The sequence below is a fragment of the Salminus brasiliensis genome, chromosome 15 (genome assembly GCF_030463535.1).
Source record: "Salminus brasiliensis chromosome 15, fSalBra1.hap2, whole genome shotgun sequence".
In the NCBI taxonomy this organism is placed as follows: Eukaryota; Metazoa; Chordata; class Actinopteri; order Characiformes; family Bryconidae; genus Salminus; species Salminus brasiliensis.
In genome coordinates, this window is record NC_132892.1 from 2,720,296 (window position 1) to 2,740,472 (window position 20,177).

The 20,177-nt window shown below is 43.4% G+C and overlaps 1 protein-coding gene across 2 annotated transcripts in view; it reads right to left on the reverse strand.

Annotated features, from left to right (window-relative positions):
* Positions 1 to 5,963: 5,963 nt before the first annotated feature.
* Positions 5,964 to 20,177, reverse strand: part of LOC140535799 (telomerase protein component 1-like) — a 31,654-nt gene continuing 17,440 nt past the window's right edge. The window contains exons 28-48 of one of the 2 annotated variants that reach the window (XM_072657309.1): positions 19,888 to 20,047; positions 19,133 to 19,266; positions 18,958 to 19,046; positions 17,389 to 17,503; positions 17,203 to 17,244; positions 15,638 to 15,845; positions 15,310 to 15,430; positions 14,961 to 15,085; positions 13,068 to 13,167; positions 12,824 to 12,979; positions 12,478 to 12,693; positions 12,293 to 12,352; positions 11,502 to 11,625; positions 11,182 to 11,312; positions 9,967 to 10,088; positions 8,919 to 9,062; positions 8,325 to 8,424; positions 7,958 to 8,156; positions 7,382 to 7,464; positions 7,066 to 7,170; positions 5,964 to 6,585 (exon numbers count right to left, since the gene is read on the reverse strand). In XM_072657309.1, coding sequence (XP_072513410.1) covers positions 6,466 to 6,585; positions 7,066 to 7,170; positions 7,382 to 7,464; positions 7,958 to 8,156; positions 8,325 to 8,424; positions 8,919 to 9,062; positions 9,967 to 10,088; positions 11,182 to 11,312; positions 11,502 to 11,625; positions 12,293 to 12,352; positions 12,478 to 12,693; positions 12,824 to 12,979; positions 13,068 to 13,167; positions 14,961 to 15,085; positions 15,310 to 15,430; positions 15,638 to 15,845; positions 17,203 to 17,244; positions 17,389 to 17,503; positions 18,958 to 19,046; positions 19,133 to 19,266; positions 19,888 to 20,047 — 2,654 coding nt within the window. In that variant the 3' untranslated portion in view covers positions 5,964 to 6,465. Of the gene's footprint in view, positions 6,586 to 7,065; positions 7,171 to 7,381; positions 7,465 to 7,957; positions 8,157 to 8,324; positions 8,425 to 8,918; positions 9,063 to 9,966; positions 10,089 to 11,181; positions 11,313 to 11,501; positions 11,626 to 12,292; positions 12,353 to 12,477; positions 12,694 to 12,823; positions 12,980 to 13,067; positions 13,168 to 14,960; positions 15,086 to 15,309; positions 15,431 to 15,637; positions 15,846 to 17,202; positions 17,245 to 17,388; positions 17,504 to 18,957; positions 19,047 to 19,132; positions 19,267 to 19,887; positions 20,048 to 20,177 lie in introns of those variants that run through there. The other variant, XM_072657310.1, reaches the window with a different exon arrangement.

The window sequence follows — 20,177 nt, forward strand, 5'->3', positions numbered from 1 at the left end:
AGGAGGGAGAGCTACAGTCTCTCATTAGGGTGAATAATAATTAATAACGCTCTAAATGTAGGTATTGTGATATACACTGAGGAGGCGGAGCTACAGTCTCTCATTAGGGTGAATAATAATTAATAACGCTCTAAATGTAGGTATTGTGATATACACTGAGGAGGCGGAGCTACAGTCTCTCATTAGGGTGAATATTAATAACGCTCTAAATGTAGGTATTGTGATATACACTGAGGAGGGAGAGCTACAGTCTCTCATTAGGGTGAATAATAATTAATAACGCTCTAAATGTAGGTATTGTGATATACACTGAGGAGGCGGAGCTACAGTCTCTCATTAGGGTGAATAATAATTAATAACGCTCTAAATGTAGGTATTGTGATATACACTGAGGAGGCGGAGCTACAGTCTCTCATTAGGGTGAATATTAATAACGCTCTAAATGTAGGTATTGTGATATACACTGAGGAGGAGGAGCTACAGTCTCTCATTAGGGTGAATATTAATAACGCTCTAAATGTAGGTATTGTGATATACACTGAGGAGGAGGAGCTACAGTCTCTCATTAGGGTGAATATTAATAACGCTCTAAATGTAGGTATTGTGATATACACTGCGGCTTTAATCCAATAGGTGAGGTTTACATTCAACAGGCCTGGTTGTATTCAATCAACTCAGTCTAATTTTCACAGCAATTTGGTTGTGTTGCTTAAGTAACTAATTGGGCCAATACCTTTTCACAGCACTGTGTGTACATACAGTTCTATACAGTCAGCGGTGGAACATAGGCCACGCCCCCATTGTGAGGTCATACTGATGACATCACGGAACCTATAAAAAGGCAGGCTCTCCCTCATTGTCCTCAGTTCGGATTTAGCAGCTCAGGAGACACTTGATCTACACTAGAGACCTTGGCTGACATTGTTACCCAGAGCCGTCTTATCTAGAACCTAAGACAGGTTCTACACCTACTTCTTTTCCCCACAGGATAAGGTATGAACCATTTATTGATTACTGATAACCACCAAACTGAGTCTAGAACCTTAGTTCGTGTTTTCTGAGCACTGAACCCCTTCATCAGAGGCTCAAATCAAGCCTAGTTAAAGAGGAGCTCCACCCCCAATATCGGTGTCTCCGCCTCTCAGCACATCTGAAGCATACAATTAGAGGGTGGACAATACGTGTGGGGAGGCGGGGCTTAGTCAGAGGGATGAAAGGAGCCAGTCAGAGGCTTTAGCTATATTTTTTCCCTCCTTCCAACGCTCTTACTAAACGACCCTGCTGATTGGCCGTCTCTGACATTCCACAAGATGTTCTAGGATCAGTTTGGGAGGGAACGGAGTCATTAGATTTATCTGTTCGGATCAACCAAGATTAAAGAACCGCTAGAGGTTCTATTAGTGCTGTTAGGATTAAGTTCAGAACTTTGTCCAGACTAAATGAACTGTTGATTGCAGCAGGACTACACAGGACACAGAGGTTCTCACCACCTCCTCCATGTTCTAACTTTCAGCTTCTCTTTCCATCTACAGGGAGAAAATGAAAACCAACGACGTCCTGAAAGGTTTGGGCTTCGAGGTGTTGGAGACACTCGGCAGAGGGCGTTATGGCCAGGTGAAGCTGGCCACGTCCGAAAAGTACACTAACCAGGTGGCCATCAAAGTAATGGATCGCAGGAGGGGGTGCAGCATTTTCAATTCCAAATTCCTTCCCCGGGAACTGGCCATCCTGAAGATAGTCAAGCACCCCCACATTGTCCTGGTGCATGAAATTCATGAGATGCACTACGGACAGGTCTTTATTGTAATGGAGGCTGCTGCAACAAACCTCCAAAGAAAGATCCAGGAGGTACATCGCATTCCCATGGACCAGGCCAAAACCTGGTTCTCCCAGCTGCTCAGTGCTGTGGTATATCTCCACCAGCAGGACATTGTCCATCGGGACATCAAGTGTGATAACGTCCTGCTGACCGCAGACAACCAAATTAAACTGATAGACTTTGGATTAGGACGATTTTCAAAAGGCTACCCTGACCTAAGTGACACATGCTGCTGCACTAAATTCTTTGGTGCCCCGGAGGTTATTATGGACAAGCCGTACGACCCCAAGAAGAGCGACGTCTGGAGCCTGGGAATTGTTCTCTACAACATGGTGACCGGGTCCATACCCTTTACAGCATCAGATATATACGAATACCTTCGTCAGCAGCATAGAGGTGTGCAGTATCCAGATGAGGCCGCAGTGGAGGAGCCCTGCCGATCCATCATTTCCTTCATGCTGCAGTACCAACCTGCCGCCCGGCCGTCGGCGATAGAGGTGGAACAGCACCGATGGCTGCAGTCCAGTCAAGAACGGTAAGCAAACTGTTGTTCTGGAACTCAAGTATAAAGTTCTAGATTTAGAGATCAAGTATATTTTAAGTGTATTCTGTATTAGAACGTTATTAGAACCCATAGAATAGAATTACAGCTCATATAGAAAGAGGAGTCGACTCCAGGTCCTCCACCAGTCCTTCAGTACTAATTTCTTGATTCCTTATTAGGGGATTAGCTTTGGGGAAGGGTTTGGTTAAATGTCTGAGACTGAGGAACCTAGTCAGTGATGTTCCACCAAAGTTTATGGGAAGAACAGCAAGGGGCGGTTTCACAAAGTAACAGCCAGATAACCTAAGCCCAAAGGTGAGGATAGAAATGTCCCTCAGCTCGTCCTCCTCCGGACAGGCTGGACTCTGGGCTTGAGTTCTCTGGCTGAACTGAGAATCCTGCTGTGTGAAACACTCTCCAGATTTGAGAGCTGTTTGATTAAATGCTATTTTTGTCTTGTTTTTTCATCAACAGTGAAATAAGCGAGACTGAAGAGTCTGAGGCTGAGGCTGAACGCCCTGCAGAGTCGGCTGAGGCTGAGGCTGAGGCTGAATGCAATGCAGACTCGCCTGAGGCTGGACACTGTGCAGACTCACCTGAGGCTGTGGCTGAGGCTGACCACTCTGCAGACATGACTTTGGTAAAGGCTGAAAGCTCTGCAGACGTGGCTGAGGCTGAACGCTCTGCAGATGTGGCTGAGGCTGACCCCTCTGCAGACGTGGCTGAGGCTGACCCCTCTGCAGACTCGACTGTGGTTAAGGCTGAACGCTCTGCAGACGTGGCTGAGGCTGACCCCTCTGCAGACGTGGCTGAGGCTGACCACTCTGCAGACATGACTTTGGTAAAGGCTGAAAGCCCTGCAGACGTGGCTGAGGCTAAGGCTGAAAGCCCTGCAGACATGGCTGAGGCTGAACGCTCTGCAGACTTGTCTCTGGCTGAGGCTGAAAGCGCTCCACATGAGGATGTGTCTGAAACTCCGGCGAAACCCTCTGAGGATATCCAGCAGCAGCAGGATCAGCAGCAGCATCACCCTGATGAGGAATATGGTGAGGAGGACATCCTGAACTGGAGTGGTCTGTCCTCATCCTCAGGTCTTCTCTCCTCTGTAATTAATGCTTGCGAGGAGATCATCGCTAAGCATTCGGAGAAACCCAACCGGTATGTTTGTTTATTTATTTATTTATTTATTTATTTATTTAATTAATTAATGCTGTGTGTTAGATTTCGTCTCCCTCCATTAAAACGGTCAGTCTGGCAACTCTGGCTCTAAGGATACACACTAGGTATACTGTAGATATCCTGCACTGATAAAGATCAATCAGAGTGAAGAGCTAACTTTCCACATTGCTTCTGCTTCGTCTCCAGGGTCGTAGACAGCATGGTTGTGGAGGCCGTTGATGAGCAGGATGAGGACAACGTCATCCCGCTCCAGGAAGACAGCAGCAGTAGAGCTGTAGAGGCTGAGGAGGAGGAGGAGGATCACGGCTGCTTCAGCTGCAGGCTATTTTGTGCTGCAGTCAAAAGGGCAGCTAATGCTTACATTGCAGCACCAATCATCAGAGCCTCCTGCTCACTTCGAGGGAGGATGAGGAAGCTCCTCGTCTCTGCGGCGCGCAACTCTACCTCCTCTACTTCCAATCATTCTGCTGCCTCTACTCCAGCTCCTGCTTGTTCCAGGGCTAGCAGGGAGGTGAAGGCAGGACTCTGATTTCTGTAAAGAAGAACTGAACTGAACTGAACCGAACCGAACTGAACCGAACCGAACTGAACTGAACCGAACCGAACCGAACCGAACCAAACTGCACCGAACTGAACCGAACCGAACCAAACTGAATTCAGCTGGGGGAGTGAGCCTGGAGTAGTAAGGGTATAGTGCTGTAAAGAGTGAGACAGAGGAGTGAGTCTGGAGGAATGAGGGAAAGAGTTATTTTGCGGGGGTGAGTCTGGAGGAATGAGGGAAAGAGTGATTTTGAGGAGTGAGTCTGGAGGAATGAGGGAAAGAGTGATTTTGAGGAGTGAGTCTGGAGGAATGAGGGAAAGAGTGTTTTTTGGGAGTGATTTGGAGTAATGTGGGAAAGAGTGACTTTGAGGAGTGAGTCTGGAGGAATGAGGGAAAGAGCATGGAGGAGACATGTGTTAAGGCCTTATCCTCCTGGTGTCGGGAGCATTGCTAGTGGTAGGGGGAGCTACGAACGGGTGGGTTAGTTGGTAAACTGAGAGAAAGTGAGTGAGTCTGGAGGAGTGAATCTTTAGCAGTAAGGGGGGGAGCTGGAGGAGTGAGTCTGGAGGAGTGATTCTTTAGCAGTAAGGGGAGAAACTGGGGGAGTGATCTGGAGGAGTGTCTGTGCTGGTCTTTAAGCATGAATAAAGAGCTGTTCTACATTACTGAGATGTTCTGGATGTTCTTTTTTCTACTCAAAGTTAAACCTGGATGCTGAACTTCTCTCTTTATCTTTATGTAAAATACTGAGGACTAAACTCACATTGGTCCAGGTTTAAGTTTAGCTGCTGCTTTCAGAACTAACTTAAAACTAAAAAATAAAATGTACAAACACGTGTCCGTAATCAATCAACCCTTTCATGCAGAAACGGTGAGAAATCAGTGAGGATGTTTTTAAAGATTTAATAAATATTAAGAATCAATGGAGTAAAATCAGAACTTTAACACTGTAGAACAAACACTGTGGACTGCTTAGTGGGGTTGTACGCCCCCAAGTGGACAAAGCAGAAGCAGCATGTCAAGCACCTACCACAAGGAGGAGGGCGAGAGTCTTCTCAGGCCTTGTGGACGGCCCCGCCGGTTTCTCCCAGACTTCTCCAGCTGGACAGCCGTCTTCACAGACCTAACTAAAGAGGACACGTCCTCGAGAGACAAATGGACAACAGAGCTTAAAGCATTCTTCTCTTCAGAACCGGTTCTGCATGGCCCTGACCCTAAAGAACCTATTGTAGTGCAGACATACACATCAGGTACTGGACTGGGAGCAGTGCTGCTGCCGGTCCACATCCACCTGGCCCACATTCACCACCTTCATTTGGTCCAATTGGCACATAGAATGACAGGCCAGTTCTGGCCCACTTGACTTCTGGTGTTCTTGCTTTGTCCTAAAAAAGCCCAAATGATCCCAGAATTCCACCAACATTCCCAGAACTGAGCCTGCATATAAACTGTTGGCCCAGAAATGGTCCAGAGGGAAACCACACTTATGCTCTAGGGCCCCCAAATCCAGTCTATAGCATGTTTTGTATTATTAATAAAAAATTAATAACAGTGAAATTAATAATGGGACGTTCAGGTCCTGAGGACCTGCTGCTCTGCACGGTTTCCAGAACCACAAAACTAGAGTCAACTAGAGTTAGATCCGATTCATGAGTGCAGTGTTTCATTCTGACCAGCAGATGGAGACAAATGATGCCTTAGTACAGCGATCTCCAACCGTCCATTCTCCTTAAACTGACGTTGCGTTTAGCCTCGAAAGGCTTTTACCTGTGGGTTGGGTGTGTGCTAAGTTTATTAACACTCATAGTGATAAACAGTGTCTTTAGAAACTTCAGCAATCACAAAAGAAAATGAGCAGAACTCAAAAATTAATCACACTATTTTAACCAGCCTGTAGAGACCGAAAAGTGAGAGACCATTTATTTCCTTTACAAACCCAAATACCACAGTTTACTTGTACTTTTCCTCCCTGAGCTCCACTTATGACACTTATTCATTTGTACACAGCCATTTTCAACCTCTCTATATCCCTCAGAATCAAACAGACTGTTGCTTTAATACAGATGTATATGCAAATGACTCTGCTGTGATTGGCTGTCCCATATTGTGCCTCAGTCTGGACTGAAGCTCTCCCTATAACTTCAGTGTGACTGTGAATGAATGGGCGGAGCTAAAGATGAGAAGACAGAGCTATGTAAATGTGTTGGTTTTTGTGACATCACAAGAGCAGCCAGTTCAGGTCTCGGGATTCGGGCCCTTTAATATCTGGTCTTACTAAATGCCACCAATTCTTTCAGCTTAATGTTCTGTTATTTGGGGCGCTGTCCTTATTAGCTTGCTTTGATTGGGTCTGCTGCCTGAATGTAAAGGCGTAGAGGGGCTTCACCCCAGCCAGGACAGGACATAGACCTGCCCCAGGGAATCTCCGCACACCAGCTGGCTGGGGGCATCCTCGTTCACCTCCAATATCTCCACCGGAGCAGCACATACAAACAGACCCACCTGGAGAAGCAGAGAGGAGCTGGTGGGAGTTTTTTACTATCAAATATTTACAAAAGACATAAATGTTGGTATTAAAGCAGCATTATGCAAGCAGGCATTTCTTGCTCCTGGGCTCCCCCTACAGTCAGGGAGTGTAATTCACACTTTGAGCCATCACTAAAGGACATGACATTCCCACTCGCATTTTTTGTTTAAAAATGGAGATGCTAGGCTAACAATTGCTAACAATTGCACTAGGCTCCCCCCATTAATACACACCTAAAATCTTCACAATTTTCCTACAAAGCTACATAAACTAGATTTGATTAGGCAACACAACTGGAGCTACATCATCATCCAAATAGTCACGATTTTTGGAGCTATTTCGCTATCAGGCTATCAAGTCCAGTGTTTATTAGCAACGTTAGCCTAACATCTTCTACTTTAAATTAAAAAAAGCAAACTATTCCTTTAAGTAGGAAGCAAGAACTTTAAAAGCACCTGTTTCTTGGTGTTTCTGTCCCACAGTTTGACCGTCCCGTCAGAAGAGGCAGAGATGATGGCTCTATCTGTGAGGCGAAGCACGCTGACCTTGTCACTGTGAGCCTGCAGGGGTCAGAAAACATTGTCCAGCAACACTGCCTTCAGTACAGTTTCATTTCTAAAGCCCTTTCTACAACAACCACTGTCCCAAAGCAGCTTTCCAGCAGAAGTACATGAGGGAGAACCACAGAGAGGAACCAAGACTCATGAGGGAGGGATATGAGGGATAACTGCACTTGTACACAAGCTAAATCCTCAGGAAGACAACGCTTACCCGTCTCTTCTCGCTCCAGCTAGTCATGTTCGGCGGATGGTTGGTCCACATGTACCCCCTGGCGTCTCCACACACAATAAACCCTGCAATCAAAGTGGAGGCGAGGTTCAGAATGTGTGCACAGGTGGATCATTTGAAAGCAGGGAACATGCTAAACAGGCCTGCGGTCGTCCACCCTGGAACAGCAAAACGAACACTATCACTCACATGACTATCAAATACATGAAGCTCCTTTCAGCCCAAATAAACTGAGCACCTCCTAAAGACCTCCTGACTAGCCTGGACACCTCCATCAGTGCAGACACACATGCTGAGTGGTCAGTGTGAAGTGGTTAGTTGGTGGAAAAGGTATTACAGCTGAGTGACACTTAAGTAATTCAACAGTTGTCTATGTGAGGTGCCTCAGGGCTCAATTCTGGGGCTGTTAGTGTTTTTGTTTTCAGCAAATAACTTTTACCTTCATTCGCAAATTTACTGTGAGGTTCCTTTACTGGTTCGGGATGCACTTCTAGGCCTACTTCTTATTTGGGCCTACAAACATGACCTAAGGTCGAGTACTGTGTATGTGAAACACACCTTCATGTATGGTAGCGGCTGTGACCCAAACTTTCCTTTGTTTATGCTCCTCACTTGGTTCCTCATGTGCCTCCTCAGACTGTTCCTCACGTGATCCTTCTGATGTGGAATCCTCCGTTTTACTGCCATTGCCTTTCTCCCAATCTAGCTTAATGTCGCAGCAATCCGAATACCAGCAGTTTCCGGAAACTACAGAGATCTGCAGGAAAACAGCATTGACTTTACAGCTATATAGATGGACTACAGTCTGGAGGTATGGTCAGCGGAGCCGATATAATGGACAATTAGCGTAGACACAAGGAGTTAATGTTATGGCTAATCTGTGTAATATATATATATACATACACACACACACATATGTACTCACAACAAAGATGAGCTGGAGCTCAGAGCTACTTTCTCCTAGAACCCAAAAGCTCTTGCCGTCATTCTTCACCACTCCCAGAGGCTGTGTATCATGTGTCCAGCTGCAACGAGAACCGGGGAGCAAGCACTGACTCACAGATATCTACTATACACAATCCCAGCCAATGTGGAACATGAGCCAGGTGGGTTCCAGGGGACATGGGCTCTGAGTGGTGTAACTGGGACCCAGATGGCTTCCCAAATAGGCCCTTTTATCTTTATGGCTCCCATCTAGGCGCCATGTGCAGTGTACAATCCAGATCGGGCCCATGTTTAACCCCTCCTGGTTCCATCATTGACTCTGGTGGGCAGCCATATGTGGAGCCAACACCAAACCCATGGACATGTTTGTGGTTCCCAGTTGGGCTACCCCTGTGGCTTGGCTGGCTGCGGGCAGGGTGATGGTGTTAGCCACTATTCTATCCTATAAGTGGTTTAAGCTCATGCTAATGCCTGTAATTATGGACATGCCTGAGTTTATCAGGACTACCAATACATCAGTAGCAGTGTGTGTGTGTGTGTGTGTGTGTGTGTGCGTGTGTGTGTGTTCACATACTTGTTAATGCTTTTTGTTCCGATCTCTTTCACTGTAGAGAAGATGTCAACAATGCTGGCGTTCATGCACACCCCCAACAGGATGTTACTGTAGAGCAGGTAAGCTGCAGCATACTCCAGCGTGTACGACGACACCTTAGACAGACTGAAGCATACAAGACAGTCAAGACAAAACTTGGGGTGTAGGTACGGTTATGAGCTGCTACGTGTCTCAGTGGAGTTCAGTCAGGGGCGCAAATCAGCAGGGGTAAACGGGGGTGCGTTTTAAGGTAAGGTATGACCCTCAGACATGTACCAGCGCCAGAATACAGCTGCTGCCTCATTTAAGGTGAAATGTAAGCTATTTTAATTAGAATCTGCCCAATAACTGCCCGAAGTGCACTCTTTTCATTGGCTATAGACAGGACCCGTTTAGAGAGAGCAGCTGACCAGTACACGCTACTAGAGTGCCCTGACTGGTCTGAAACTGGTCCAAAAATGTGTGTCTACACCCCTCACACTACTGGATCTGCAGACTACAGCCAACCACAGACTCGGGCTAAAGAATTGGGTCGTGTATCTCCAGCTTAAGGAGATTCAGATTTTTTAAAATGTCCTCCAGCGAGGAAGTTTTTAAGACCTCAAAAAACATACTTTTTAAAAAACGGCCACCAATGTCACACACTTAACTTGCGAATGCTCGTCGCTGCATATGAACCACCCGAGCTCACTTTAGAAGAACAAAGCTACACTCAACTCAAATTCTCTGCCTGATCAGGAGTGTGTGAGAGATTCAGAGACAGATTTTGTCCAATGATATATATAATATATAATATAATTATATTATTATAATATTTAAGCGTTTTATTTTTAACTGGTACAAATCAGGTTCTGGGTCTGAGAGAGAGACCTGCTGTTCCTCATCAAATTCAGATCCTAATAAAACTGGTCCTCCTCTACTCGTCTAGGGGGTCTACTCGTTCAGGAATCTGGGGTCTTGTGTATCACAAGCATGCACAATTAGAAAATAAGCAGCACAAGGTGAAGGGTGATGTGGCATAGTGTCTTACCCCGCAGTGCAGAGCTCAGGGTCCAACTCCAGCTTCCACACGGTCACTGAGCAGTCACTGCAGCTCACGGCCAGCTGCTTATCCGGCATACCGGTCACTGCCTGAATGTGGCCATCGTTAACCTGCAGATCATGACTGGTTACATTACACCCACTCACAAAGGCTTTTCCCTGTTCTTATATATTATATATATTTTATATATATATATATATATATATATATATATATATATATATATATATATATATTTATTATATATATATATATATATATATTTTTTTTTTAACCCATTTGGCAATAAAAGATGCCAGATGTCTTAAAAAAAAAAAAAACTGCTACCGCGGATAGTTAAGCCGATGTCCCGTTAAATATAAAAAATTATATTTTATAGTTTCAAAATAACAAAAAAAGCAAAAAGCAAAAGTTTGGGCACTCTGCATGGTCACTACTTTTTAATAGCTCTTGTTTGGGCGATTTTTGCCTAAGCTGACTCCAATTCTTGGGGGGTCAAAAGAGCTGCACTGCTCTTTTGAGGTCCACTTCCACAGAAGTTTAGGTGGATGTTTAGGCCAGGGGACTGAGCTTGATCTCTCCAGGTGAGCAGATGGCGCACTCTTCCCTCATCACTTTTAAAATGATGTTGGTCGGCACAAACATCTGTTAGGTGGTGCGGTGGAGCTAGGGACCCGGTGCTTTCCTCTGAGCATGTCAGCTGAACGGGTGTGTTTATTGACAGCCATATCATTGTAAATGTCCAATAAAAAAATACAGTATCTCAAAAATGGTGATAGGAGAAGGCAAAAATGCTCTTAACTTTGAATGGAAGTCAGTGTAAATATCTAAGTATTTTAGAGCATTTCTATTGGTCTGTTCATCCAGAATTATACATAATTGTAATTGGTTCATCTTCTACTCACTTACCCATTCACAGTAACAAAAATATTCCATGTTTCATTTCATTATGTCATAACACAGTGTGAAAATGTTTGGGCTCTTTTGTTCAAATGACATGCTGATATTGTAAGTGTAAAAAAAACTGAGCAAAATCTCAACAGAAAAAACGAAATATGGCTTTTTTCTGCACATTTCACACGACTCATTTTATTAATGATCAATAACAAAAAATCTTCTGTTAAAACAATAAATCTTCTATTTTAGATTCTTCTGCTTCGTGGTAGGGGCGATCTAGGTGAGATGAAAAGCCTTAAAAATTACCTTATCGGAGTAAATCCGAGAACCGTGATGCCACAACTCTAATCTGCCTGAGCTGAAACCACACACCAGCAGCTCGCCCTTCTCCAGGAAGCAGGTCGCACTCAGAGACTCCCTCTGTCCAGCCGGCCGCACTATGGATGCAATTACAGATGGAACAAAAACATTCAAATCACACTACTAATGCTCAAGAAAAAAAAAAGAATGGGGCGTTCCTCAGGGTTCAGTACTTGGGCTACTACGGTTTCTGTTATCTATGATTGTAACTTGGCCTACAAGTACGAGATCCATCAATTAAAATGTCCGTACAGGTCAGTCAGTACCTGTAGAGAGGCTCCATGCTCTCAGAGAGCGGTCAGTCGACACTGAGAAAAAACATCCGCTACGTCCACTTGCTAGAGCTCGGACGGCTCCACTGGGGCAGCAAACAAAGCCACGTTGCTGAACCTGGAGAGAGAGAGTGGTTCTCCATCACTGTGTTTATCATTAGAACATCTCCAAAGTTCTCCTCATAGAATCTGGTATTATTTAGAGTTCTCCTCAGATCAACACCTGGTTTGGTGGTAAATCAGGGCTTAATGATGGTAAATCAGGTGAGCTGCTGCTGCTGCTGCTGCTGCTGATGGAGTTGAACACATCCTCCACGCTGTGCTGGCTGGACTGGGGGGCGTCCAGGAGAAACCTGGAGGAACCGAGCTCTGTTCTTCAGACTAGCTCACCGACAAGATCTCACTACTTTCTTTCTTCAGAATGAGAAGTTCTTGTTGCCATCAGCAGCCCGAGTCAGTTAGAGCACAACTGGCCTTGCTCTCTCAGGGGTCTAAACTCTAAAGTCTAGAGTGCTGGAGCTCCAGCCAACACCTCTGAGGTTCGTTTGAGTGGCATTTCTGATCTATAACTAATCATCCTTTATCTGCATCTGACCTGACTAATGCTTTCATGACCGAATGCCATCGAATCCTCATAGCAATGTTTTAAATTCTAGTGTTTTCGCAGTTGCTGCAGCAAAGGGATATTATTACCCTTGATTTTTTTAAAGCAACCCCGGAGAAGCAGGTGTCTACAAACTTTTGGACATAGTGCCTATATGAATATATATAGAGAAATGTAATACCTGTAGCTCTCCATGGACAGAAGGAGCAAAACGGCCAAAACCAGCTGACCATAACTGGACCTGAAGAAAACAGACGGACAGAATTTGAGTGTACTGCTGAGATCCGAGAGAGAGAGAGAGAGAGAGAGAGAGAGAGAGAGAGGGAGAGAGGGAGAGAGAGAGGGAGAGAGGCTGTGTTGTCTCACCGTGCCGTCGTGTCCAGCGCTCAGCAGCATCATCTCTCCATCGGTCAGAAAACTGAGAGCCTCAACAGAACCGCAGTGAGCCTGATAGTGCCACACGCAGGCCACAGCAGGAACTGACCACAGCCGCACCTCTCCGTCCAAACTACCTGAACACAGCAGAGACGAGGAGGAGCAGAACCTCACACAGCGCACAGAGGAGCAGTGACCACTGAGAGTCTGAGAGAGAGAGAGAGAGAGAGAGAGAGAGAGAGAGAGGGGGGGGGGGGGGGGGGGGAATCACTATGATGATGTAACCGCCTCAGTCTCAGTAACTCCTCTTCCTCGGTTCACTCCTCTTCTTCCTCACCTTGCAGTTCTGCTGAGCAGTCCAGTCCCACACTCGCACCGCTCCGTCCCAACAGCCCACAGCCACCAGCGCGCCCGCGGGCTCCAAGGTCACGCAGTTAGGAGGGGAGGGCTGGAGGAGAGACACCACCTGCTGGAGGCCTCGGGTCAACCACACCTGCACGTAACCACGGCAACATCAGCCAGGTCAAACTACAACACTGGGACACCACAAAGAGGCTCTCTAAACATCCAGCAGATCTGACCTTCAGGCTGAAGTCCAGAGAGACGGTTGCAAAGTGTTTCCTGTCCGAGCTGATGTCACATCCTGTGATTCTCCTGGAGTGGGCGTCTAGACGGGCTGTTCTGGAGGGAAAACACAGTCGTAGCTTTTTAAAACGTCCTGGTTTAAAGGTAACTTCTACGGTTTTTAGTACCAGTTATTGTATTTTGTCATATTTCTTTTTTGTAGTAGTAGTAGTGGCAGTAGCAGTACTTTTAGTAGTAGAGGCAGTAGCAGTAGTAGTAGTAGTAGTAGTAGCAGTACTTTTAGTAGTAGAGGCAGTAGCAGTAGTAGTAGTAGTAGTAGTAGTAGCAGTACTTTTAGTAGTAGAGGCAGTAGTAGTAGTAGTAGTAGCAGTAGTAGTAGTAGTAGTAGAAGTAATGGTAGTAGCAGTAGTAGTAGTAGAAGTAGAAGTAGCAGTACTTTTAGTAGTAGAGGCAGTAGCAGTAGTAGTAGTAGTAGCAGTAGTAGTAGCAGTAGTAGTAGCAGTACTTTTAGTAGTAGAGGCAGTAGCAGTAGTAGTAGTAGTAGTAGCAGTAGTAGTAGTAGTAGTAGTGGCAGTAGCAGTAGTAGTAGAAGTAGTGGTAGTAGCAGTAGTAGTAGTAGTGGCAGTAGTAGTAGTAGTAGTAGTAGTAGCAGTAGCAGTTTTAGTAGTGGTAGCAGTAGTAGCAGTAGTAGTTTTAGTAGTGGTAGCAGTAGTAGTAGTAGTAGCAGTAGTAGTAGCAGTAGTAGTAGCAGTACTTTTAGTAGTAGAGGCAGTAGTAGTAGTAGTAGTAGTAGTAGCAGTAGTAGTAGTAGTAGTAGCAGTAGCAGTAGCAGTAGTAGCAGTAGCAGTAGCAGTAGTAGCAGTAGCAGTTTTAGTAGTGGTAGCAGTAGTAGTAGTAGCAGTTTTAGTAGTGGTAGCAGTAGTAGTAGTAGTAGCAGTAGTAGTAGCAGTAGTAGTAGCAGTACTTTTAGTAGTAGAGGCAGTAGTAGTAGTAGTAGTAGTAGTAGCAGTAGTAGTAGTAGTAGTAGCAGTAGCAGTAGTAGCAGTAGCAGTAGCAGTAGTAGCAGTAGCAGTTTTAGTAGTGGTAGCAGTAGTAGTAGTAGCAGTTTTAGTAGTGGTAGCAGTAGTAGTAGTAGTAGTTTTAGTAGTAGTAGCAGTAGTAGTAGTAGTAGTTTTAGTAGTAGTAGCAGTAGTAGCAGTAGCAGTTTTGGTAGTGGTAGCAGTAGTAGTAGTAGTGGCAGTAGTAGTAGTAGTAGTAGTAGTAGCAGTAGCAGTTTTAGTAGTGGTAGCAGTAGTAGTAGTAGTAGTTTTAGTAGTGGTAGCAGTAGTAGTAGTAGTAGTTTTAGTAGTGGTAGCAGTAGTAGTAGTAGTAGTTTTAGTAGTGGTAGCAGTAGTAGTAGTAGTAGTTTTATTAGTGGTAGCAGTAGTAGTACTAATAGTAGTAGTAGTTTTAGTAGCAGTAGTAGTAGTACTAACAGTAGTAGTAGTTTTAGTAGCAGTAGTAGTAGTACTAACAGTAGTAGTTGTTTTAGTAGTGGCAGCAGTAGCAGCTTTATCATCAGTAATAGTAGTAGGCTTTAGCAATAAGATTAGTTTTAGTAAAAGCAATATAAGTACTTTTAGTAAGAGTAGTAGTCTTAGCATTCATAACAGTAGTGCCAGTAGTATGAGAGTAGCAGAGATGCTAGTATAGTAGCAGTTTATCGACAGCAGTATTTTTCCTAATAATAAATAATACTTTATTAGTAGTATTTTTTTAGTAATTGTAGCAGAAGCAAAGCTAGTAGAAGTAGTAGTTAGTAGTAGTTTTACTGGTACTAAACTGAATCAGTAGTGGTTTTGGTAATTGTAGTTGTAGTAATGTTAACTGAAGGAATTTAAAGTATTCACCTGCAGCCAGAGTGAAAATCCCACACCTCTACCTGGCCGCTGTATGAGGTGATGCACACCACACATTCCTCCAGAAAGATGCAGCCAGAGATACCATCGCAGGTGCTAACCAGTGACTTCACTTCCTGTTTCAGGGATCATGATCAGAATAAAGGTCATTCTAAATACAATTTCTGTATGCTAACTATACACTCATTGGCCACTTTATCAGAAACCCCTGCCTCGTAGCTTGTAACTGTAGACCAGCTGTTGATGCACGGTTTGTGTTAGCAATCCTACTGTTCTCTGCCATGTCCCGTCTGAAAATCTGAAGCTAACCTGGAGTAAAACTCGGTAGCTGTGTTATTACCTGTCTGGTGTCTGAGAGGAAAATGTGCAGAGTGCCCTTCTCGGTCCCCGCCGCGAAAAACACTCCCCCTGGACTCACAGCCAGACAGGACGGATCCCAGGACAAACTGGACACCAGCTCACTGTACATAATAGAGCACAATAGAGCCTCAGTTACAGTTACATTCACACATTTTCATCCTAGATTTATTTTTAAATTATTATTTATTTTCTGTATTACCAGAAGGGGGCGCCGTTAGTACTGTGATAGCTGCTTGTTTAAACAATAGTTTGATTTTAGATTATAAATTAATATCTTTATAATACCCCAATGCTGCATTAAACCCTACCCAGCCTGATGATGCGGTGTGTGTCCAGAGTTGTTGAGCCACTTCAGTGGCCGCACTCCTCCCCGCTGGACGATCCTCTCAGCCCAGACGCGAGCGGGGGAGTCACCTGCTTCGTTTAGAGCCTGCTGTACAAACAGGGCCGGCCACTGGGAGAGGAGAGGGGCGTGGCGCTTCAGGAAATCTTCACACTGCCGAACATCAGCATCGTCTGTGGAGCAGAGTGAGGGGAAATGAAGAGAATAATAAACCTCACTGACTGACGAACTACCTAAATAAATAACTACCCAACCAACTGACTAACCGACTAACTACCCTAATGACTACTGACAACAACTAACTACAACTAACTAACTTCCTCACTGGTCAACTACCCAAAATAACTAAGTAACTAGCTAACTATCCAACTGGCTTTCTTAGCTAACTGAAAGAACAAACTAGCTGAGTAGCTAATTGGCTAACTAACTAAATAAATTACTGACTACAACCGTACTACGTAAGCGGCTAACTAATTAACTGGTAACTGTCCAACTTACTAACTGTCTAACCTACTTGCTGACTAGCTAACTAACTAGCTACCCAACTAACTGATTAGCCAAATGTGAAAGTAATTAATTAATTCATTCATTCATTCATTAATGACAGATCAACAACATTATTAAATATAAACAAATAAACAAATAAAACTATTTTAATAAAAAAAGACCAACCAGCTGACTGAGTACCTTAATATGTACATTAATGAATTAGTTAAAGACAGTCAACACCCTTATTAAATATAAACAAATAAACAGACAAACAAACAAATCAGTAAAACTATTTTAATAAAAAAAAGACCAACCAGCTGACTATCTTAATATGTACATTAATTATTTAATTAATGAATGAATGAATTAATTAAAGACAGATCAACAACTGTATTACATATAAATAAACAAACAAACAAACAAACAAATCAATACAAATATTTTAATAAAAAAGACCAACCAGCTGACTGACTATCTTAATATGTACATTAATTAATTAATTAGACAGATCAACAACCTAATTAAACAAATAAATAAACAAAAAAATATTTTTATAAAAAAATACCAAACAGCTGACTGACTACCTTAGTATGTACATTAATTATTTAATTAATGAATGAATTAATTAATTAAAAACAGATCAACAACTGTATTATATATAAATAAACAAACAAACAAACAAATCAATTAAAATATTTTAATAAAAAAGGCCAACCAGCTGACTATCTTAATATGTACATTAATTAATTAATTAGACAGATCAACAACCTTATTAAATATAAACAAATAAATAAATAAACAAAAAATATTTTAATAAAAAAATACCAAACAGCTGACTGACTATCCTAATAAATAAATAAATAAATAAAGACTGACGGGACTCATGGGACTGTAAAACACTGTGGGACGGCTTCCCCGACAGGGATTAGGTCTAGTCCTAGACTACACAACATTTGAAATAAAGATGCTCTATTGAAAATGAAGTACAGGTCAGGACTGATAGTCCAGGAGTTCAGGTGAGAAAAGGTGGATGTGGCCTACCTGTCGGCTCCGGCGAGCGTCTGTCAGCTCGGTCTCTCCTTGCTACAGAAACAAAGTGAATAAAAGACTTTGATCAGTCTGAAGGTTCACAGAGCTGCAAACCTGCTGGAGGAAACCAGCACTTAAAGCAGCGCTGCTCTTAAGAAGGCCGGAGAGGCTGTTTAACAGAAACACTAAGAGACTCACAAAACCAGGTAAAGCTCTCCAACAGGGGGCGCAGGAGTCCGTGACGCACGTTAGCATACAGGAAGTAGTAACTGGAGAGCAGGAAACGCACCGGCCCCCACTGACCACACTTCATCTGAGCAGAGAGAGAACAGAGGGAAGAGTTCACATTTCAGTAGAAAAACTGATCATTTCTCACGATGATTTATAACAACCGCACAAAAAACAAAAAACACTGCTAGCATACACGCTCATAACGGTAACATCAGCTACCGAAAATGTGACTTAGCATCACCCAAAGGGGCTTTTACACCCATTAGAGGTGTAATAACAACTTTTATTGTTTACCTATTGTTTACCATCCACTAATCCTACAGTATATGGAGATGTGACCTCAATCATTTTTGCTGACCTCAAGGTCATCCATTAGTTTAAAAGCAGAGGTGATGGGGGTTCTGAGTGGTCCAGTGGACTAAGGCGCTGCCGCTATGATCCGAGGATCGCTGGTTGTATGTATGTCTGGCCTTGCTCTCTCAGGGTTGACGGCACTTCCTCCCCACATCACGCTAGCTGCTAGTCTGTTAGCTGTTGTCAGCTTTCCTCCAAGCACTCTGGTTGCCTAGAAATGCTGCCTTAGCGGCGGATGGCTTTACATGTGTCGGAGGAGATATGTGCTAGTGTTGGGGGCATTGCTAGTGATAGAGGGGGTGTTCACATAACCATGGACTGTGTAATTGGCCTTCCAAATTGGATTGAAAATAGTGTTCAATTATAAATTAATTATTGATACAAATAAGATGTTATTTTCTTTATGTTTTATTATATAAAATAGTCTTTGCAGATAAAATATTGTCTAAAAAATAATTACAGATCAACAACCTTATTAAATATAAACAAACAAACAAATAAAACAATTTTAAATAATAAAAAGACCAACTAGCTGACCGACAACCTTAACATGTAGATTAATTAATTAATTAAAGACAGATCAACAACTTCATTAAATATAAACAAATAAATAAACAAATAAACGTATTTTAAAAAGTTAATTATTGATACAAATAAGATGTTATTTTCTTTGTTCTATAAAATAAAATGGTCTTAAAATGACAATAGTCATTTTTCACAGATAAAATATTGTCTAAACATTTTTTAGTAATCCTGAAATATTTTATTATTATATTTTATAATATAATATTACATAATAAAAATATAAATAATCCCTAAAGGCCTATTTAGCATCCTATAGTGGGGTTAGAACTACAACCTGACCAGAGACAGCAAGGCCAGTTTTGCTATCTGGGACTCTGGGACATCTGGTCACGGATAGCTGTGGCAATGAGCAGGGATCAAATCGGCTGCAGGGATCAAATCGGCTGCAGGGATCAAATCGGCTGCAGGGATCAAATCGGCTACGCGGCCAACGCTTAGACAGCTGGCCCATTCAGAAGCTTGTGTGTGTGTGGGGGGGGGGTTTAATTCTGGCCAAATCTTTTAGTGTTGGGAGTGTAAGGACAAAAGTGCTGAGTGCTGTGTTGAGTTCAGCTTTGGAGCAGAGATATCTCCACAGAGGAAAGCTGAGGTACTGACCAGGTGGGTTAGCAGGTGGGATAGAGCATCTGCGTCACAGTGAATGAAGGTGTCGTTCTCCTGAGGGTCCGATCGTACCCACAGGTGAGCTGTGGATGAAACGTGTGGGATGTGACCCCAGATCAGATAAACAGCTTGTGTTTGAAGGTTTAAGAGCTGTGAACTGTAGTCTTGCCTGCCAGTATCAAATGAGCTCGGGTTAGGTCCTCCTCTGTGGAAACGTAGCACTTCTGGAAAGCTGACCGGATGTCTTTGTTGGTCAACGCCAGGAGCTCGTCCGGTGAGCGCGAACCCGACGGCTGGATCAACCTGCATTCAGAGACGTTAGACCTTCAGTGATGTTCACCTTGGTTATCTCAGATATCACTGGCGAAATAAAAGTCTTACATCATTTACATCATTGATTATAATTATTTCTGACTGGAAAATGTGAAAGTGCAAAAGTTTGGACACCTTACAGAGGTTACCAGGTTACCAGTTGCAGTAATCACATCTGGCAAACATTTTATAACAGCTTTTAGTTCTTGTACACTCTAAAAAATGAGCGATGCCATAGAAGTACCACTGTTAGGTTCATAAAAACCATTATTGCAAAAGAGATGTGAACTTTGGCATCAAAAGAAGGTTTTTGGGTCTTTTTGGAAGGTTCTTGTAACTGAGAGAACGGCAAGAGTTGTTTACTTATAATTACATGTGTGTGCATAGTCTTGATGTCTTCGGTATTCATCTGCAATGTATATGTATGTATGTATTACTGTATATGTTTTTATATTAACTACACAACTACAACAACTACTTCTCTTTATGACAAAATATGGCATAAAGCCCAGTGCGCTCAAATATTTGCATATAACTGCAAATCCAAAATCCAACACATAAAGCAATATTAAGTTTATGGTCTAAAATCTGTGGAATACACTGAAAAATAACCTTCGTAGATTTAGGGTCAGCTGACAGAGCACCATCGTGGGAACCTGGCTCCTCGGGTTCCTGGCCATCTGAAGTGTTTCCTGCCAGGTTGGGGGACGCTGGGTGGAGCCCAGGTCACTGCACAGGTTCAGCAGAGCGTGCAGGTCTCTTTCCCTCAGACCTGAGGAGACACAAGAGCAGGTATTCACTAAACCTGCATTTCTGCTAAGAATCATAATGTAAATACTGTGGATGAAAAACAGACAGGAATGGGAGAGGTTGAATAAATGTTGTACAGAAGATGAGCTGAC